Below are 23,065 nucleotides of genomic sequence, written 5' to 3' on the forward strand. Positions count from 1 at the left end.
TTATGGTGACCGCCTGATGTAACGTGACTGTTGAAAGTCTTTGTACCTTCTGGGGAACTGCAAAATGCAAACAGGGAATAACATCCTTACAGAGGTGGACAAAATCACGAGGGGAATAGATCGGCGTGTGTCTGCCGGAAGAGGTAGTTGAGGCAGGGACTATAGCAGCCTTTGAAAGGCATCTGGACAGGTACATGGATAGGTAAGGTTTAGAGGGACATAGGCCAAATGGGTCTAGCTTAGATGGGGCATGTTTTCAAGAGAGAGTTAGATAGAGCTCTCGAGGCTAACGGAATCAAGGGATATGGGGAGAAAGCAGGAACGGGGCACTGATTCTGGATGATCATATTGAATGGTGGTGCTGGCCCGAAGGGCCGAATGGCCGACTCCAAACTAAATTGGTTTGTCCCGTACGGTGTAGGTCCAACAGTATATGTTGGACAGTGTAGGTCCGGACTGGGTAGGTCTGGACACTGTAGGTCTGGACAGTGTAGTTCCGGACAGTGTAGGCCCGGACACTGTAGGGCCCGACAGTGTAGGTTCGGACACTGTAGGTCCGGACAGTGTAGGCCCGGACAGTGTAGGCCTGGACAGTGTAGGTCCGGACAGTGTAGGCCCGGACACTGTAAGTCAAGACAGTGTAGGCCCGGACAGTGTAGGCCTGGACAGTGTAGGCCCGGACAGTGTAGGCCTGGGGGCTGCCTGGCAGAGGTTGCATTGCAACCCGCCTCCCGGCCGCCATTGGTGGAGCGGGAGCACGTGGCCGCTGGCTGGGCGAGGGTCACGTGTGGGCGCGGGGCGGTGACGTCACCTTGTCCCTTATTTTTGGAGTGAGAAAGTTGGCAACCCTGTGTCGAGGTGAGAAGGAGAATTTCAACACGAGGATGAGAGTGTTAAAAAAACTCGGACGTTTTGTTGGATCAGAGGAATGTATATATATATATATATATATATATATATAAAGAACCAAAATTAAAAGGAGCACCGAATGACGGCTGTATCCAGAGGTGATCGGTGGGAGTCACGGTCGCACGCCCTACCTGGCTGGGAAACCCGTCTTTATCACCAGGTCCTTCTGGATTAAGGCACTAATCGATGACCAGGCATTGTACCGGTAGCTCGCCTTAAACTGTTTAAAAAAAAAAAAAAGCTAACACGAATGGGACAAGGAGGAGTGGCAAGACTGGTTAAGGGTTTTGTGGGGAGGCTAGGGATGAGGCCTAGTCGAGTTTTAGATCTTGTTTAGAGATACAGCACGGAAACGGGCCCTTCGGTCCGTGCCGACCGGCGATCCCCGAGCACTAACACTATCCTACGCGCACCAGGGACAATTTTACACTTGTACCAAGCCAATTAACCTACAAACCCGGTTTTTATTCACTAAATGCTGGAGTAACTCAGCAGGTCAGGCAGCGTCTCGGGAGAGAAGGAATGGGTGACCCTTCAAGGGTCTCGACCCGAAACGTCACCCATTCCTTCTCTCCCGAGACGCTGCCTGACCCGCTGAGTTACTCCAGCATTTTGTGAATAAAAACCTTCGATTTGCACCAGCATCTGCAGTTATCTTCTTAACCTACAAACCCGCACGTCTTTGGAGCGCGGGAGGAAACCGAAGATCTCTGAGGGAAAAACCCACTCAGGATTGGACCGGTGCCCGGGCCTCTGGCGATGTGAGGCAGCAGCTCGATCCGCTGCGCCACCCTGCCGGCCCTGGGGAAGTGGCTCTAGTCCGTCCATTTTAGCTGGGGCCCAGGTACACTAGTCCCACCCGCCCGCGTTTTGATCCATATCCCTCCAATCCTGCCCTATCCATGTACCAGTCTGTTTCTTAAATGTTGTGCCTCAACTACCTCCTCTGGCAGCTTGTTCCATGCACCCGCTACCCTTTCCAGGTGAGGCAGAGGTTTCACCTGCACCTCCTCCAACCTCGACCTCGTCTATTGCACCCGCTGTTCCAGGTGTCAACTTCCCGACGTCGGCGAGACCAAACGCAGGCTCGGCGATCGTTTCGCTCAACACCTTCGCTCAGTCCGCCTTAACCTACCTGATCTCCCGGTGGCTCAGCACTTCAACTCCCCCTCCCACTCCCAGTCTGACCTTTCTGTCCTGGGCCTCCTCCATTGTCAGAGTGAGGCCCAGCGCAAATTGGAGGAACAGCACCTCATATTTCGCTTGGGCAGCTTTACACCCCAGCGGTATGAACATTGACTTCTCCAACTTCAGATAGTTCCTCTGTCCCTCTCTTTCCCATCCCCCTTCCCAGTTCTCCCACTAGTTTTCCTGTCTCCCACTACATCCTATCTTGTTTTTGGATTTAGATTTAGATTTTGAGATTACAGCGCAGAAACAGGCCCTTCGGCCCACCGGGTCCGTGCCGCCCAGCGATCCCCGTACACTAACACTATCCTACACCCACTAGGGACAATTTTTACATTTACACCAGGCCAATTAACCTACAAACCTGCACGTCTTTGGAGTGTGGGAGGAAACCGAAACCGGAGAAAACCCACGCAGGTCACGGGGAGAACGTACAAACTCCGCACAGACGGCGCCCGTGGTCAGGATCGAACCTGAGTCTCCGGCGCTGCATTCGCTGTGAGGCGGCAACTCTACCGCTGCGCCACCGTGCCGCCCCCCCCTGACATCAGTCTGAAGAAGGGTCTCGACCCGAAACGTCACCCATTCCTTCTCTCCCGAGACGCTGCCTGACCTGCTGAGTTACTCCAGCATTTTGTGATACCTTTGTTATCCAGTTATCACAAGTGCAGTTGTTGTTTTGATTTTGATCGTGGCCTGGAGCTTTTGTTTTCTGGAGGTATCCTGAGCTCAGAGCAACGTGTCAATAAAAGACGAGAGGGAGTGGGATTCATCCCAATTCCGATTCCAGTTGGGGGCTGACGAAGGGTCTCGACCCGAAACCTCACCCATTCCTTCTCTCCCGAGATGCTGCCTGACCCGCTGAGTTACTCCAGCATTTTGTGTCCACGTTCCCTGTTTTACTGATTATTCGCCCTGAGTGTAGTTCACCCTACGACATTGACCCAGTGTTGGGTGGGGGGGGGTGGGTTACATTGTCCGAGGGGCCTGTGGGCATTCCGGCGCGGGGGTGCCCATGCAGTGGTGGGTGGAGGGAGGCGGGCTGGCCGTGGGGGAGGGGGGGAGGAGCGGACGAGGAGGAGCGGGTGATGTGACTCACGTTGGTGAAGGATATCCGGCACAAGGGCTGGGCTTCCCGCTGCAGCTCACCCTTCGTCATGAAGCCTCGGTAGCCCGGCTTCTGCAGAGATGGGGACGAGAGAGGGAGAGGGAGAGGGAGGGAGAGAGGGGGAGAGAGGGAGGGAGGGGGTGAGGGAGGGAGAGGGAGAGATAGAGAGAGGGAGAGGGAGGGGAGAGGGGGAGGGGAGAGGGTGAGAGGGAGGGTGAGAGAGGGACAGGGAAATAGGGAGAGGGAGATGGGGAGAGGGAGTAGGAGAGGGGGTGAGAGGGGGTGAGGGAGGGAGAGGGAGAGAGGAGGGAGGGGAGGGGTGAGAAGGAGGGAGAGGGAGAGGTAGGGTGGGAGAGGTAGGGTGAGAGAGGGAGAGAGAGAGGGAGATAGGGAGGGAGAGGGAGATAGGGAGGGAGAGGGAGAGGGGGAGGGGGAGAGAGGGAGAGGGAGGGGAGAGGGTGAGAGGGAGGGTGAGAGAGAGAGAGAGAGAGAGAGAGAGAGAGAGAGAGAGAGAGAGAGGAAATAGGGAGATAGGGAGAGAGGGAGAGAGGGGGAGAGGGAGAGAGGGGGAGAGGGAGAGACAGATCTGAACTTTAATTTAGGAAGGAACTGCAGACGAAATGAGTAGATGGGAACTGCAGAAGCTGGTTTACATGGAAGGTAGACACAAAATGCTGGAGTAAACTCAGCGGGACAGGCAGCATCTCTGGAGAAAAGGAATGGGTGCCGTTTCGGGTCAAGACTTCAGGTCTGAAGAAGGGTCTCGACCCGAAACGTCACCCATTCCTTTTCTCCACAGATGCTGCCTGACCCGCTGAGTTACTCCACATTTTTGTGCCTATCTTAGTTTAGTCAATGGAAAGACTGCACATGATTACAATCAAGCCGTCCACAGTGGACATATACATGAGGAAGGGAATATTGTTTAGTGCAAGATAAAGTCCCGTAAAGTCCCATTAAAGATAGTCCGACGGTCTCCAATGAGGTAGACTTTGAAAATGCCTCTTGCATGTGGACTATTCACTGGATGAATTTAAAAGAGAGTTAGATAGAGCTCTAGGGGCTAGCAGAATCAAGGGATATGGGGAGAAGGCAGGCACGGGTTACTGATTGTGGATGATCAGCCATGATCACAATGAATGGCGGTGCTGGCTCAAAGGGCCAAAAGGCCTCCTCCTGCACCTTTTTTCTATATTTCTATTTTTGTACAATTTGCTAATTGGGGGTTAGCCTAGTGAAAGTGGATCATGAAAGGCCTGGAAAGAGTGGATATGGAGAGGATGATCAGAGGGTGGTGAATCTGTGGGATTCTTTGCCACAGACGGCTGTGGAGGCCACAAGTCAGTGGATATTTTTCAGGCAGAGATAGATAGATCTTTGATCAGTGCGGGTGTCAGGGGTTATGGGGAGAAGGCAGGAGAATGGGGTTGGGAGGGAGAGATGGATCAGCCACGATTGAATGGCGGAGTAGACTTGATGGGCCGAATGGCCTCATTCTGCTCCTGTCACTTATGAACTTAGGCATGGCTAGACTCTACTGGACTGTTTGTAAGAAAATAATTTCACTATAAGTTTTCCCTTTGCACATTGACAATAAAAGCACAGTTGACCATTGAACGACTGAGATAGGAGGTCAGGACCACATTCTAGCTGATAAGAGGACGGTTCAGTTGCCTGATAACAGCTGGGAAGAAACTGTAGCAAAAAAACTGGTCGAAATCGAAGGTAGACACAAAATGCTGGAGTAACTCAGCGGGTCAGGCAGCATCTCGGGAGAGAAGGAATGGGAGGCGTTTTGGGTCGAGACCCTTCTTCAGACTGCGGAAGCTTCTTTACATCGAGTTCTCTACATCGGCGAGACCAAACGCAGGCTCTGCGATCGTTTCGCTTAACACCTTCGCTCAGTCCGCCTTAACCAACCTGATCTCCCGGTGGCTCAGCACTTCAACTCCCCCTCCCATTCCCAGTCTGACCTTTCTGTCATGGGCCTCCTCCAGTGCCATAGTGAGGCCCACCGCAAATTGGAGGAACAGCACCTCATATTTCGCTTGGGCAGCTTGCAGCCCAGTGGTATGAACATCAACTTCTCCAACTTTAGATAGTTCCCCTGTCCCTCTCTTCCGCTCCTCCTTCCCAGATTTCCCACTGCCTTCCTGTCTCCACCTATATCCTTCCTTTGTCCCGCCCCCCTGACATCAGTCTGAAGAAGGGTCTCGACCCGAAACGTCACCCATTCCTTCTCTCCTGAGATGCTGCCTGACCTGCTGAGTTACTCCAGCATTTTGTGAATAAATACCTTCGATTTGTACCGGCATCTGCAGTTATTTTCTTACACGACTCCGGCATTTTGTGTCGACCTGGGAAGAGACTGTCCCCGAATCTGGAGGTGTGCGTTTTCACACTTCTGTACCTCTTGCCTGTTGGGAGAAGGGGGAGTGACCGGGGGGGTCGGGGGTGAGACTGGTCCTTGATGACGCTGCTGGCCTTGCCGAGGCAGCATGAGGTGCAGGAGGAAGGGAGGTTGGGCCGAATGGCCTGATTCTGCTCCTATCACTTATGACCGGGCGGGGGATACCTTATGTGGTGCCCTTTATGTGGCGACGCTTTGCATACCTTGCAAAACAGGGAATTTCACTGTGGCTTGGCACACGTGACAATATAAAGTATTTATCCATCCATTCATTCATTATTTCATTCGTTCATTCATTCATTCATTCATTCGTTCATTCATTCGTTCATTCATTCATTCATTAGTTCATTCATTCATTAGTTCATTCATTCGTTCATTCATTCGTTAATTCATTCATTAATCAATTAATCAATTAATTAATTAATTAATTCGTTCATTCGTTCATTCGTTCATTCGTTCATTCGTTCATTCATTCATTCATTCATTCATTCATTAATTGTTCATTCATTCATTCGTTCATTCATTAATTCATTCATTTATTCATTCAGTCGTTCATTAATTAATTAATTAATTTGTTCGTTTAGACAATAGACAATAGACAATAGGTGCAGGAGTAGGCCATTCAGCCCTTCGAGCCAGCACCGCCATTCAATGCGATCATGGCTGATCACTCTCAATCAGTACCCCGTTCCTGCCTTCTCCCCATAGCCCCTCACTCCGCTATCCTTAAGAGCTCTATCCAGCTCTCTCTTGAAAGCATCCAACGAACTGGCCTCCACTGCCTTCTGAGGCAGAGAATTCCACACCTTCACCACTCTCTGACTGAAAAAGTTCTTCCTCATCTCCGTTCTAAATGGCCTACCCCTTATTCTTAAACTGTGGCCCCTAGTTCTGGACTCCCCCAACATTGGGAACATGTTTCCTGCCTCTAATGTGTCCAATCCCCTAATTATCTTATATGTTTCAATAAGATCCCCCCTCATCCTTCTAAATTCCAGTGTATACAAGCCTAATTGCTCCAGCCTTTCAACATACGACAGTCCCGCCATTCCGGGAATCAACCTAGTGAACCTACGCTGCACGCCCTCAATAGCAAGAATATCCTTCCTCAAATTTGGAGACCAAAACTGCACACAGTACTCCAGGTGCGGTCTCACCAGGGCCCGGTACAACTGTAGAAGGACCTCTTTGCTCCTATACTCAACTCCTCTTGTTACGAAGGCCAACATTCCATTGGCTTTCTTCACTGCCTGCTGTACCTGCATGCTTCCTTTCAGTGACTGATGCACTAGGACACCCAGATCTCGTTGAACATCCCCTCTTCCTAACTTGACACCATTCAGATAATAATTTGCCTTTCTATTCTTACTTCCAAAGTGAATAACCTCACACTTATCTACATTAAACTGCATCTGCCATGTATCCGCCCACTCACACAACCTGTCCAAGTCACCCTGCAGCCTTATTGCATCTTCCTCACAATTCACACTACCCCCCGGCTTAGTATCATCTGCAAATTTGCTAATGGTACTTTTAATCCCTTCATCTAAGTCATTAATGTATATCGTAAATAGCTGGGGTCCCAGCACCGAACCTTGCGGTACCCCACTGATCACTGCCTGCCATTCCGAAAGGGACCCATTTATCCCCACTCTTTGCTTTCTGTCTGTCAACCAATTTTCTATCCATGTCAGTACCCTACCCCCAATACCATGTGCTCTAATTTTGCCCACTAATCTCCTATGTGGGACCTTGTCGAAGGCTTTCTGAAAGTCGAGGTACACCACATCCACTGACTCTCCCCTGTCAATTTTCCTAGTTACATCCTCAAAAAATTCCCGTAGATTTGTCAAGCATGATTTCCCCTTCGTAAATCCATGCTGACTCGGAATGATCCTGTTACTGCTATCCAAATGCTCAGCAATTTCGTCTTTTATAATTGACTCCAGCATCTTCCCCACCACTGATGTCAGACTAACTGGTCTATAATTACCCGTTTTCTCTCTCCCTCCTTTCTTAAAAAGTGGGATAACATTTGCTATCCTCCAATCCACAGGAACTGATCCTGAATCTATAGAACATTGAAAAATGATCTCCAATGCTTCCACTATTTCTAGAGCCACCTCCTTAAGTACCCTGGGATGCAGACCATCAGGCCCTGGGGATTTATCAGCCTTCAGTCCCATCAGTCTACCCAAAACCATTTCCTGCCTAATGTGGATTTCCTTCAGTTCCTCCATCACCCTAGGTTCTCCGGCCCCTAGAACATTTGGGAGATTGTGTGTATCCTCCTCAGTAAACACAGATCCAAAGTAACGGTTTAACTCGTCTGCCATTTATTTGTTCCCCATAATAAATTTCCCTGCTTCTGTCTTCAAGGGACCCACATTTGCCTTGACTATTTTTTTCCTCATCACGTACCGAAAAAAACTTTTGCTATCCTCCTTTATATTATTCGCTAGTTTACCCTCGTACCTCATCTTTTCTCCCCGTATTGCCTTTTTAGTTAACTTTTGTTGCTCTTTAAAAGAGTCCCAATCCTCTGTCTTCCCACTCTTCTTTGCTGTTATACTTCCTCTCCTTAATTTTTATGCTGTCCCTGACTTCCCTCGTCAGCCACAGGTGTCTCTTACTCCCCTTAGAGTCTTTCCACCTCTTTGGGATAAATTGATCCTGCAACCTCTGCATTATTCCCAGGAATACCTGCCATTGCTGTTCTACCGTCTTCCCTGCTAGGGCCTCCTTCCAGTCAATTTTGGCCAGCTCCTGCCTCATGCCTCTGTAATCCCCTTTGCTATACTGTAATACCGACACTTCCGATTTTCCCTTCTGCCTTTCCATTTGCAGAGTAAAACTTATCATGTTGTGATCACTGCCTCCTAATGGCTCTTTTACCTCTAGTCCCCTTATCAGATCAGGATCATTACACAACACTAAATCCAGAATTGCCTTCTCCCTGGTAGGCTCCAGTACAAGCTGTTCTAAGAATCCATCTCGAAGGCACTCTACAAACTCTCTTTCCTGGGGTCCAACCTGATTTTCCCAGTCTACCTGCATGTTGAAATCTCCCATAACCACCGTAGCATTACATTTGTGACATGCCAATTTTATCTCCTGATTCAACTTGCACCCTATGTCGAGGCTACTGTTTGGGGGCCTACAGATAACTCCCATTAGGGTCTTTTTACCCTTACAATTCCTCATTTCTATCCATACTGATTCAACATCTCCTGATTCTATGTCACCCCTTGCAAGGGAATGAATATCATTCCTTACCAGCAGAGCAACCCCACCCCCTCTGCCCACCTGTCTGTCTTTTCTATACGTTGTGTACCCCTGAATATTCAGTTCCCAGCTCTGGTCCTCTTGTAGCCATGTCTCAGTGATCCCTACAACATCATACTTGCCCATGACTAACTGAGCCTCAAGCTCATCCACTTTATTTTTTATACTACGCGCATTTAAGTACAACACTTTAACTTCTGTATTTACCTCCCCTCTCACATCGGTCACAAATGGCCCTGCACTTAATCTCTTTTCCCCTCTAGAACTTCTGTTCCCATTCTTCCGAGTCTTCTGCAATATCTCCTGTATTCCCTTTAACCTCATCTTCATATTCCCAATTTGTCAACCCCTCCCCCCCACTACTTAGTTTAAAGCCACAGGTGTCACACTAGCAAACCTGCCTGCCAGAATGTTTGTCCCCCTGCTGTTAAGATGTAACCCGTCCCTTTTGTACAAGTCACCCCTAGCCCAGAAGAGATCCCAGTGGTCTAGAAATCTTATTCATTCATTAGTTCGTTAATTCATTAATTCATTCATTCGTTCATTCATTAATTCATTAATTCATTCATTAATTCATTCATTAGTTCATTCATTCATTAGTTCATTCATTCATTCATTCATTCGTTCATTCATTCGTTTATTCATTCATAATTAATTAATTAATTAACTCATTAATTAATCCATTCATTCGTTTATTCATTCATTAATTCATTAATTCGTTCATTCATTCATCACGTTGCGATGAGATGCTTCCCGTGGCGCTTCCGTCAACGTTCCTGCGGTGGTCCCACACAGTCACCCCCCCCACACCCCCCCCCCCCCTCCCACCGAGCTCCCCCACGTACCTTGGCCTCTCTGTAGAAGGTCAGCAGCAGCGCGTACCCGCCCGATCGCTTCTGCGGCTTGTAGTCCTGTTCCTCTCGATTCTCGTGACGCCTCCTTTTCTGTTTTGGGGGGGGGGGGTGGAACGGTGGGAGTTAGAGCGCGGCATTGAACAGCCCAGCCCTTGGCCCCGCTACATCAATCGCTCGGTTACCCATGAACGACAAGGTAGATCTTCCATGACACAGAAAATACATGCAGGAGGAGGCCATTCGGCCCTTCGAGCCAGCACCGCCATTCGCTGCGATCATGGCTGATCATCCACAATCAGTACCCCGTTCCTGTCCTCTCCCCGTATCCCTTGATTCCGCTAGCCCCTAGAGCTCTATCTAACTCTCTTTTAGATTCATCCAGTGATTCGGCCTCCACTGCCCTCTGTGGCAGAGAATTCCACAAATTCACAACTCTCTGGGTGAAAAAGTTTTTTCTCGCCTCAGTTTTAAATGGCCTCCCCTTTATTCTTAGACTGTGTGTGGCCCCTGGTTCTGGACTCGCCCAACATTGGGAACATTTTTCCTGCATCTAGCTTGTCCAGTCCTTTTATCATTTTACTAGACCACGTGGACTCGTGGGGTCCAACCCTCCTGCATTGGTTTTATACGTCTCTATAAGATCCCCCTCTCATCCTTCTAAACTCCAGTGAATACAAGCCCCAGTCTTTCCAATCTTCCCTCATATGACAGTCCCGCCATCCCGGGGATTAACCTGGTGAACCTACGCTGCACTGCCTCGATAGGGCGGCACGGTGGCGCAGCGGTAGAGTTGCTGCCTTACAGCGAATGCAGCGCCGGAGACTCAGGTTCGATCCTGACTACGGGTGCTGTACTGTAAGGAGTTTGTACGTTCTCCCCGTGACCTGCGTGGGTTTTCTCCGAGATCTTCGGTTTCCTCCCACACTCCAAAGACGTACAGGTATGTAGGTTAATTGACTGGGTAAATGTAAAAATTGTCCCTAGTGTGTGTAGGATAGTGTTAATGTGCGGGGATCGCTGGGCGGCGCGGACTTGGTGGGCCGAAAAGGCCTGTTTCCGCGCTGTATCTGAAATATGAAAAAAATAAATATGATAGCAAGGATGTCCTTCCTCACAATGATCTTAGGGTAACAGGTGCAGGTGATGAATTAGGAATGTGTCGGAAAGAACAGCAGATGCTGGTTTAAATCAAAGATAGACACAAAGAGCTGGAGTAACTCAGCGGGACAGGCAGCATCTCTGGAGAGAAGGAATGGGTGACGTTTCAGGTCGAGACCCTTCTCCACACTGATGAATTAGGATTACCTAGGCCAACATTGGTTGTAACGTTTTTTTGTGACTATATTTTATTATTTTATTGAGCTTCACAAAAATGCAAATGAGAATTCATTTTACAATTATGTGCAGTATAAGGGGAAGAAAAGAAAAAGACAAAATAAAAGGGCGGCACGGTAGCGCAGCGGTAGAGTTGCTGCTTTACAGCGAATGCAGCGCCGGAGACTCAGGTTCGATCCTGACTACGGGTGCTGCACTGTAAGGAGTTTGTACGTTCTCCCCGTGACCTGCGTGGGTTTACTCCGAGATCTTCGGTTTCCTCCCACACTCCAAAGACGTACAGTTAATTGGCTGGGTAAATGTAAAAGTTGTCCCTAGTGGGTGTAGGATGGTGTTAATGTGCGGGGATCACTGGGCGGCACGGACTTGGTGGGCCGAAAAGGCCTGTTTCCGGCTGTGTGTATATGATATGATATGATATGATAAAAGATTAGCTACTATCAAAACTTACATAGAAAGTAGGTGCAGGAGTAGGCCATTCAAGCCTGCAACGCCATTCAATATGATCATGGCTGATCATCCAACTCAGTATCCCGTACCTGCCTTCTCTCCATACCCCCTGATCCCTTTAGCCACATCTAACTCCCTCTTAAATATAGCCAATGAACTGGCCTCAACTACCTTCTGTGGCAGAGAATTCCACAGACTCACCACTCTCTGTGTGAAAAAAAACTTTCTCATCTCGGTCCTAAAAGACTTCCCCCTTATCCTTAAACTGTGACCCCTTGTTCTGGACTTCCCCAACATCGGGAACAATCTTCCTGCATCTAGCCTCTCCAACCCCTTGAGAATTTTGTACGTTTCTATACCTACTATCAGAACTTACCTACTATCAGAACTTACCTACTATCAAAACTTACCTACTATCAAAACTGTAACGTGATTTTGATCGAGAATTAAAAGTTGGAGTTCAACACAGAGAAGTGTGAGGTTTAATTTAGATTAGAGATTAGATTATTTAAAGTGTTTCTTCGTTAAAATGTGAGGTGTTGAATTTGGGGAATTCAAATGACAGCAGGACATACATTAAGGTATTTATTCACAAAATGCTGGAGTAACTCAGCGGGTCAGGCAGCATCTCAGGAGAGAAGGAATGGGTGACGTTTCGGGTCGAGACCCTTCTTCAGACTGATGTCAGGGGGGCGGGACAAAGTCACAGAGTGCTGGAGTAACTCAGCAGGTCAGGCAGCATCTCAGGAGAGAAGGAATGGGTGACCCATTCCTTCTCTCCTGAGATGCTGCCTGACCTGCTGAGTTACTCCAGCATTTTGTGAATAAATACCTTCGATTTGTACCAGCATCTGCAGTTATTTTCGTATATGGACATACATTAAAATTGAAAAGCAGGAAAAAAAGCTGTCTTAGGGAAAAAACAGTCCACGGGGGAAAAGAAAATTGTTTCCATGTAACATCCCTGCAGCAATGAAACACCATTATCCAAACCGTCTTCCTCGGCCCTGCTTCTGACCATGTACCCCCCGCCTCCCCCCACCCCCACCCACCCCCCTCGTACTCACGGAAGGAGACGGCCTCCGGTCTGCCGCGTCGTCGTCCTCAGACAGGCCCACGGCGGCCCAGCAGCTCGCGGCCTTCCCCGGGGACCTAGCGCAGGGAGCGTTCTTCCTCTCCGCCCACGCCGCGCTCAGGGGAACGGGGTCACACACGTAGTGGATGGGCGCATCTCCCCCTGGAATCAAAACAGGCCCAAAGCATCGGGTCAAACGCGCAGAGGCTGGTTGACACCGAAGATGGACACAAAAAAGCTGGCGGGACAAGCGGCGTCTCTGGAGAGAAGGAATACACTGGAATTTAGAAGGATGAGAGGGGATCTTATCGAAACGTATAAGATTATTAAGATGTTGGACACGTTAGAGGCAGGAAACATGTTCCCGATGTTGGGGGAGTCCAGAACCAGGGGCCACACAGTTTAAGAATAAGGGGTCGGCCATTTAGAACGGAGATGAGGAAAAACTTTTTCAGTCAGAGAGTTGTAAATCTGTGTAATTCACTGCCTCAGAAGGCAGTGGAGGCCAATTCTCTGAATGCATTCAAGAGAGAGCTAGATAGAGCTCTTAAGGATAGCGGAGTCAGGGGGTATGGGGAGAGGGCAGGAACGGGGTACTGATTGAGAATGATCAGCCATGATCACATTGAATGGCGGTGCTGGCGCGAAGGGCCGAATGGCCTCCTCCTGCACCTATTGTCTATTGTCTAGTGAATGGGTGACGTTTCGAGATTAGATTTAGAGATACGGCGTGGAAACAGGCCCTTCGGCCCACCGAGTCCGCGCCGCCCAGCGATCCCTGCACACTAACACTATCCTACACACACTAGGGACAATTTTTACATTTTACCAAGCCAATTAACCTACAAACCTGCACGTCTTTGGAGTGTGGGAGGAAACCGAAGATCTCGGAGAAAACCCACGGTGGTCACGGGGAGAACGTACAAACTCCGTACAGACAGCGCCAATAGTCGGGATCGAACCCGGGTCTCCGGCGCTGCATTCGCTGTGAGGCAGCAACTCTACCGCTGCGCCACCGTGACCGCCCGTGGAGTTTAATACAGAGAAGTGTGAGGTTTAGCTTAGATTAGAGGTTAGATTATTTTAAATGTTTCTTCGTTAAAATGTGAGGTGTTGTACTTTGGGAGTTCAAACGTCAGCAGGACATACACAGTAAATACACAGGACATACACAGGGCTCTGGCGAGTGTTGTAGATCTGAGGGATCTAGGAGTACACGTACATCGTTCAGTGAAAGTGGTACCGCAGGTAGATAGGCCGGTCAAAAAGGCTTTCAATAGACAATAGACAATAGGTGCAGGAGGAGGCCATTCGGCCCTTCGAGCCTGTACGCACCGCCATTCAATGTGATCATGGCTGATCATTCTCAATCAGTACCCCGTTCCTGCCTTCTCCCCGTACCCCCTGACTCCGCTATCCTTAAGAGCTCTATCTAGCTCTCTCTTGAATGCATCCAGAGAATTGGCCTCCACTGCCTTCTGAGGCAGAGAATTCCACAGATTCACAACTCTCTGACTGAAAAAGTTTTTCCTCATCTCCGTTCTAAATGGCCGACCCCTTATTCTTAAACTGTGGCCCCTTGTTCTGGACTCCCCCAACATTGGGAACATGTTTCCTGCCTCTCACGCGTCCAACCCCTTAATAATCTTATACGTTTCGATAAGATCTCCTCTCATCCTTCTAAATTTCAGTGTATACAAGCCTAGGCGCAGTATACAAGAGTATCGAAGTTGGGACGTTCTGTTACAGTTGTACAAGACATTGGTGAAGCCACACTTATAGAGTCTCGTGTTCAATCTTGGTCACCCTGTTATGGGAAAGATGTTGTTGAGCTGGAAAGGGTGAAGGAAAGATTTACAAGAATATTGGCAGGACTCGAGGGGCCTGAGCTACAGGGAGAGGTTGAGCAGGCTCGGACTCTATTCCTCGGAGCGCAGGAGGATGAGGGGGATGTGATCATCTTATAGAACATTACTTTCACCCAGAGAGTTGTGAATCTGTGGAATTCTCTGCCACAGAGGGCAGTGGAGGCCAATTCATTAACCGAAGGTATTTATTCACAAAATGCTGGAGTAACTCAGCGGGTCAGGCGGCATCTCAGGAGAGAAGGAATGGGTGACGTTTCGTGTCGAGACCCTTCTTCAGACTGATGTCAGGGGGGCGGGGCAAAGGAAGGATATAGGTGGAGACAGGAAGATAGAGGGAGATCTGGGAAGGAGGAGGGGGAGAGAGGGACAGAGGAACTATCTAAAGTTGGAGAAGTCGATGTTCATACCACTGGGCTGCAAACTGCCCAGGCGAAATATGAGGTGCTGTTCCTCCAATTTCCGGTGGGCCTCACTATGGCACTGGAGGAGGCCCATGACAGAAAGGTCAGACTGGGAGTGGGAGGGGGAGTTGAAGTGCTCAGCCACCGGGAGATCAGTTTGGTTAATGCGGAGAGAAGGAATGGGCGACATTTCGGGTCGAGACCCTTCTTCAGACCAATTCACTGGATGGATTTAAGAGAGAGTCGGATAGAGCTCTTGGGGCTAGCGGAATCAAGGGATATGGGGTGAAGGCAGGCACAGGTTATTGATTGTGGATGATCAGCCGTGATCACAATGAACGGCGGTGCTGGCTCGAAGGGCCAAACGGCCTCCTCCTGCACCTACTTTCTATGTTTCTATTAAACGTTACTTTGGACTTTAGAGGTACAGCGTGGAAACAGGCCCTTCTGCCCCAGTATACGTGACAACAAACTAACCTAAACACAACAAAGGAAAATTCTGTGTATAAGGAGGAGGTGAATCATTGCTCGATGGGCAATCTCTTAGCGATCTCTGTATCTGACGCTGGTTAATCATGTGTACAAAATCATGAGCGGAATAGATCGGGCAGATGCGCAGGGTCTCTTGCCCAGACTCTTCAGTAAGGTCTCGATGGCCTTTCCTCCCCCCTGATCTTTGCGTTGCGTTGTAAAGTTTTCTCAAACGGCACCCACCGTGCTCGGCGAAGTACTCGGCCAGCTTCTCGTCCAGACGGTTGCAGATGCCATCGCCGAAGCCGTAGAGAATCCTCGCCTCTCGCCCGTTACGCAGCGGCAGGGGGTACATGATCAGCGACCGGATGGCCTGCAGTCCGGAGAATGAAGGGACGGATGAGCGAACAAATGGACCGATGAAGGAATGAAAGACCGAATGAATTAATTAATGAATTAATAAACGAAAGAATGAACGAATGAAAGAATGAACGAATGAATTAATTAATGAATTAATGAACGAATGAATTAATGAATGAAAGAATGAACAAATGAATTAATGAATGAAAGAATGAACGAAGGAATGAATGAAAGACCGAATGAATGAAGGAATGAATGAAAGACCGAATGAATGAATTAATGAATGAATAAACAAATGAATTAATTAATTAAAGAATGAATGGATTAATGAATGAATGAAAGAATGAATGAAAGACCGAGTGAATGAACTAATGAATGAATAAACAAATTAATTAATTAATTAAAGAATGAATGGATTAATGAATGAATGAAAGAATGAATGAAAGAATGAACGAATGAATTAATGAATGAAAGAATGAACGAATGAATTAATGAATGAACGAATGAATTAATGAATGAAAGAATGAACGAATGAATTAATGAATTAATTAATGAATGAAAGACCGAATGAATTAATTGAATGAAGAATGAATGAAAGAATTAATGAATGAAAGAATGAACGAATGAATTAATGAATGAAAGAATGAACGAATGAATTAATGAATGAATGAATTAATGAATGAAAGAATGAACGAATGAATTAATGAATGAAAGAATGAATGAACGAAATTAATTAATGAACGAATGAATTAATGAATGAAAGAATGAACGAATGAATTAACGAATGAAAGAAAGAACGAATGAATTAATGAATGAAAGAATGAATGAATTATTGAATGAATGAATAAATTAAATAACGAATGAATGAACGAATGAATAAATGAATGAAAGAATGAATGAATTAATTAATGAATGAACGAATGAACGAACAAATGAATGAATTAAAGAATGAATGAATGAATGAATGAATGAATGAATGAATGAATGATTGAATGAATGAATGGATGGATAAATACTTTATATTGTCACGTGTGCCACGTCATAGTGAAATTCCCTGTTTTGCAAGGTATGCAAAGCGTCGCCACATAACGGGCACCACATAAAGTATCCCCCGCTGGGTCATAAGTGATAGGAGCAGAATTAGGCCATTTGGCCCATCAAGTCTACTCCACCATTCAATCATGGCTGATCTATCTCTCCCTCCTGACCCCATTCTCCTGCCTTCTCCCCGTAACCCCTGACACCCGCACTAATCAACAATCTATCCAACTCTGCCATTTACTTGGCCTCCACGACCCTGGCAATGAATTTAACAGATTCACCGCCCTCTGACTAAAGAAATTCCTCCTCATCTCCTTCCTAAAGGAACGTCCTTTAATTCTGAGGCTGTGCCCTCTGGTCCTAGACTCTCCCACCAGTGGAAACATCAACTGAACCAGCCTAACAACAGCTCAAGAGTAGTCCAGAACTACTATCTACCTCATTGGAGACCGTTGTACCATCTTTGATCGGACTTTATAGACAATAGACAATAGGTGCAGGAGGAGGCCATTCGGCCCTTCGAGTCAGCACCGCCATTCAATGTGATCATGGCTGATCATTCTCAATCAGTACCCCGTTCCTGCCTTCTCCCCATACCCCCTCACTCCGCTATCCTTAAGAGCTCTATCTAGCTCCCTCTTGAATGCATTCAGAGAATTGGCCTCCACTGCCTCCTGAGGCAGAGAATTCCACAGATTCACAACTCTCTGACTGAAAAGGTTTTTCCTCATCTCCGTTCTAAATGGCCTACCCCTTATTCTTAAACTGTGGCCCCTTGTTCTGGACTCCCCCAACATTGGGAACATGTTTCCTGCCTCTAACGTGTCCAACCCCTTAATAATCTTATACGTTTCGATAAGATCTCCTCTCATCCTTCTAAATTCCAGTGTATACAAGCCCAGTCGCTCCAGTCTTTCAACTGCCTTTATCTTGCACTAAACGTTATTCCCTCATCCTGTATCTGTGCACTATGGACAGCTCGATTGTAATCATGCACAGTCTTTCTGCTGGCTGGTTGGCACGCGACAAAAGCTTTTCACTGTACCTCGACACACGCTGGGTTTGAACTGCCTGCACTTCAGCACAGGAGGAGGCGAGACCTGGAACGCACTGCCAGGGGTGGTGGTGGAGGCAGATACGATAGAGGCGTTTTTAAGAGGAGGTTAGATAGCCTCATGGAAGTGCAAGGAACGGAGGGATCTGGATCACATGCGGGCAGATTTTTAGTATAGTTTAGTTTAGTTTAGTTTGGAGATACAGTGCTGAAACAGACCCTTTGGCCCACCGGGTCCGCGCCGACCAGCGATCCCCGCACACTAACACTATCCTACACACACTGGGGACAATTTTTACATTTATACCAAGCCAATTAACCTACAAACCTGCACGTCTTTGGAGTGTGGGAAGAAACCGAAGATCTCGGAGAAAACCCACGCAGGTCACGGGGAGAACGTGCAAACTCCGTACAGACGGCGCCCGTAGTCGGGATGGAACCCGGGTCTCCGGCGCTGCATTCGCTGTAAGGCAGCAACTCTACCGCTGCGCCACCGTGACGAGATCGGTTCGGACCCAGCAGTCTGCAGAAGGGACCACGTGGCCAACCCCTTCCCCCCACCGGCCGACACGCGGTGCCACGGACAAACCTTCTCATAGACGACTTGCGACTTGTGCTGCCTTTCCACCGCCACGTCCCGCCACTCCACCAGCCACTGCAGGAAGAGTGGGTTGGGGCAGACCGGACCCATCTCCTCTCCCCTGGACTCCATGTTTGAACTCCGGGAGCTTCAGCCCCCTCCCCAAGCGCACCGGGCAGCTTCGTCCATTCGAGAGGCGGGCGAACGGTAGAACCAGAGAGGGGGTGGGAGGGAAGAAGAAAGGAATTACCTTAAACATCTTACGAAGTTAGATAGAGTTAATGATGGCGGAGTCAGGGGGTACGGGGAGAAGGCAGGAAAGGGGCACTGATTGAGAATGATCAGCCATGATCACAGTGAATTGTGGTGCCGGCTCGAAGGGCCGAATGGCCTAATCCTGCACCTATTGTCTATTGTTTATTGAGAACCAGAGGGCATAGCTTTAAGGTGAAAAGACTTTACAGGAATCTGAGGGGTAACTTTTTCCACACATGGACTGTATATGGATCTGCACATGGGCTGCACGTGGAGCTGTATATGGACCACATGTGGATCTGTACATGGACTGTATGTGGATCTGTACATAGACCGTATCTGGACTGTACATGGACTGTATCTGGACTGTACATGGACTGTATATGGACCTGTACATGGACCGTATGTGGATCTGTACATGGACTGCATGTGGAGCTGTATATGGACCTGTATATGGACTGTACGTGGACCTGTACATAGACTGTATGTGGACCTGTACATGGACTGCATGTGGAGCTGTATATGGACTGCATGTGGACCTGTACATAGACTGTATGTGGATCTGTACATGGACTGCATGTGGATCTGTACATGGACCGCATGTGGATCTGTACATGGACCGCATGTGGAGCTATATATGAACTGTACATGGACCGGTACATGGACCGTATGTGGATCTGTACATGGACCATATGTGGAGCTGTACATGGACTGCATGTGGATCTGTATATGGACTGCATGTGGATCTGTATATGGACTGTACATGGACTGTATGTGGATCTGTACATGGACTGTATGTGGACCTGTACATGGACTGCATGTGGAGCTGTATATGGACTGCATGTGGACCTGTACATAGACTGTATGTGGATCTGTACATGGACTGCATGTGGATCTGTACATGGACCGCATGTGGATCTGTACATGGACCGCATGTGGAGCTATATATGAACTGTACATGGACCGGTACATGGACCGTATGTGGATCTGTACATGGACCATATGTGGAGCTGTACATGGACTGCATGTGGATCTGTATATGGACTGCATGTGGATCTGTATATGGACTGTACATGGACTGTATGTGGATCTGTACATGGACTGTATGTGGATCTGTACATGGACTGCATGTGGAGCTGTATATGGACTGTACGTGGACTGCATGTGGATCTATATAGGGACTGTACATGGACTGTACATGGACTGCATGTGGAGCTGTATATGGACTGTATGTGGACTGTACATGGACTGCATGTGGATCTACTGTAGGGACTGTACATGGACTGTATGGACTTGTACATGGACTGTACATGGACTATATGGACCTGTACATGGACTATATGGACATGTACATGGACTGTATGTGGAGCTGTACATGGACTGTAAAGGGACTGTACATGGACTGTATGGACCTGTACATGGACTGTACATGGACTGTATGGACCTGTACATGGACTATATGGACCTGTACATGGACTATATGGACTTGTACATGGACCTGTACATGGACTGTATGGACCTGTACATGGACTGTACATGGACTGTATGGACCTGTACATGGACAATATGGACCTGTACATGGACTGTATGTGGAGCTGTACATGGACTGTACATGGACTGTACATGGACTGTATGGATCTGTACATGGACTGTATGGACCTGTACATGGACTATATGGACCTGTACATGGACTATATGGACCTGTACATGGACCTGTACATGGACTGTATGGACCTGTACATGGACTGTATGGACCTGTACATGGACTGTACATGGACCTGTACATGGACTATATGGACCTGTACATGGACCTGTACATGGACTGTATGGACCTGTACATGGACTGTACATGGACCTGTACATGGACTATATGGACCTGTACATGGACCTGTACATGGACTGTATGGACCTGTACATGGACTGTATAGACCTGTACATGGACTGTATGGACCTGTACATGGACTGTATGGACCTGTACATGGACTGTACATGGACTGTATGGACCTGTACATGGACTATATGGACCTGTACATGGACTATATGGACCTGTACATGGACCTGTACATGGACTGTATGGACCTGTACATGGACTGTACATGGACTGTATGGACCTGTACATGGACAATATGGACCTGTACATGGACTGTATGTGGAGCTGTACATGGACTGTACATGGACTGTACATGGACTGTATGGATCTGTACATGGACCTGTACATGGACTGTATGGACCTGTACATGGACTATATGGACCTGTACATGGACTATATGGACCTGTACATGGACCTGTACATGGACTGTATGGACCTGTACATGGACTGTATGGACCTGTACATGGACTGTACATGGACCTGTACATGGACTATATGGACCTGTACATGGACCTGTACATGGACTGTATGGACCTGTACATGGACTATATGGACCTGTACATGGACTGTATGGACCTGTACATGGACTATATGGACCTGTACATGGACTATATGGACCTGTACATGGACCTGTACATGGACTGTATGGACCTGTACATGGACTGTACATGGACTGTATGGACCTGTACATGGACAATATGGACCTGTACATGGACTGTATGTGGACTGTACATGGACTGTATGGATCTGTACATGGACCTGTACATGGACTGTATGGACCTGTACATGGACTATATGGACCTGTACATGGACTATATGGACCTGTACATGGACCTGTACATGGACTGTATAGACCTGTACATGGACTGTATGGACCTGTACATGGACTATATGGACCTGTACATGGACCTGTACATGGACTGTATGGACCTGTACATGGACTGTACATGGACTGTATGGACCTGTACATGGACAATGTGGACCTGTACATGGACTGTATGTGGAGCTGTACATGGACTGTATGGACCTTTACATGGACTGTATGGACCTGTACATGGACTGTGTATGGACCTGTACATGGACTATATGGACCTGTACATGGACCTGTACATGGACTGTATGGACCTGTACATGGACTGTATGGACCTGTACATGGACTGTATGGACCTGTACATGGACTGTACATGGACTGTATGGACCTGTACATGGACTATATGGACCTGTACATGGACTGTACATGGACCTGTACATGGACTGTACATGGACCTGTACATGGACTATATGGACCTGTACATGGACCTGTACATGGACTGTATGGACCTGTACATGGACCTGTACATGGACTGTATGGACCTGTACATGGACTGTACGTGGTGCCATATATTTCATGCTGTCCCAAAGATGTTCAGGGCTGGTGAAGTACCTGTGGAGATGTGGTCGCCGCTACAGCGCGGGTGCCGGTGTGTAACACAGCACGGTCCGGTCCCACTGGTTGCTCCGTGATGGCGATCACACAACTCTGTCCTGGTCAGCAATGGAGATTGGTAACATGAACCAGCACTCCCTCACTCCCCCCTCCCCCCCCCCCCCCACACAGTGCGGCGCTCCCTCCCCCCCACAGTGCGGCGCTCCCTCCCTCACTCCCCCCCCCCCCCACAGCGCGGCGCTCCCTCACTCCCCCCCCTCCCACAGCGCGGCGCTCCCTCCCCCCCCCCACAGTGCGGCGCTCCCCCCCCCCACAGTGCGGGCGCTCCCCCGCCCACCCCCCCCACAGTGCGGCGCTCCCTCCCTCACTCCCCCCACAGTGCGGCGCTCCCCCGCCCCCCCCACAGTGCGGCGCTCCCTCCCTCACTCCCCCCCTTCCCCCCCCCACAGCGCGGCGCTCCCTCCCTCACTCCCCCCCCCCCCACAGCGCGGCGCTCCCTCCCCCCCCACAGCGCGGCGCTCCCTCCCTCACTCCCCCCCCACAGCGCGGGCGCTCCCTCCCTCACTCCCCCCCCCCCCACAGCGCGGCGCTCCCCTCCCCCCCCACAGCGCGGCGCTCCCTCCCTCACTCCCCCCCTCCCCCCCACAGCGCGGCGCTCCCTCCCTCACTCCCCCCCTCCCCCCCCAGCAGCGCGGCGCTCCCTCCCTCCCCAGCCCCACACAGCGCGGCGCTCCCTCCCCCCCCCACAGCGCGGCGCTCCCTCCCCCCCCCACAGCGCGGCGCTCCCTCACTCCCCCCCACGGCGCGGCGCTCCCTCAATCACCCCCCCCCACAGCGCGGCGCTCCCTCACTCCCTCCCCCAAACAGCGCTCCCTCCCTCCCCCCCCCCACAGCGCGGCGCTCCCTCCCCCCCACAGCGCGGCGCTCCCTCTCTTCCCCCCCCCCACCCCCCACAGCGCGGCGCTCCCTCCCCCCTCACCGCGCCGTTGCCCGGGTAACCGCCGAGTCCGGGTCCCGGAAGTGGGCCGGAGGTGTCACCGTCACAACAGTCCCCGGAACTTCCGCTCCGCCGCCGCCGCCGCCCGGACCCGCAGCCGGTGCACCCTCCCCCGATGCCCCTCCCCC

At 49.4% G+C, this 23,065-nt stretch overlaps 1 protein-coding gene across 2 annotated transcripts; it reads right to left on the minus strand.

Annotated features, from left to right (window-relative positions):
* Positions 1 to 766: 766 nt before the first annotated feature.
* Positions 767 to 22,946, minus strand: LOC144609248 (structure-specific endonuclease subunit MUS81-like). Of its 2 annotated transcripts, XM_078427672.1 has the most exons (8): positions 22,920 to 22,946; positions 21,938 to 22,038; positions 18,399 to 18,568; positions 15,598 to 15,727; positions 12,607 to 12,776; positions 9,746 to 9,844; positions 3,197 to 3,277; positions 767 to 1,129 (listed from the first exon to the last, which is right to left on the minus strand). In XM_078427672.1, exons 3-8 carry the CDS (start codon positions 18,519 to 18,521, stop codon positions 1,037 to 1,039), a joined length of 696 nt encoding a protein of 231 aa, XP_078283798.1. In that variant the 5' UTR covers positions 18,522 to 18,568; positions 21,938 to 22,038; positions 22,920 to 22,946; the 3' UTR covers positions 767 to 1,036. The 2 variants fall into 2 exon arrangements, with proteins under 2 accessions (XP_078283798.1, XP_078283797.1); XM_078427671.1 differs by lacking the exon at positions 22,920 to 22,946 and having other exon boundaries at positions 21,938 to 22,058.
* Between the last annotated feature and the right edge of the window lie 119 nt (positions 22,947 to 23,065).

The sequence above is a fragment of the Rhinoraja longicauda genome, chromosome 34 (genome assembly GCF_053455715.1).
Source record: "Rhinoraja longicauda isolate Sanriku21f chromosome 34, sRhiLon1.1, whole genome shotgun sequence".
NCBI lineage: Eukaryota > Metazoa > Chordata > Chondrichthyes > Rajiformes > Arhynchobatidae > Rhinoraja > Rhinoraja longicauda.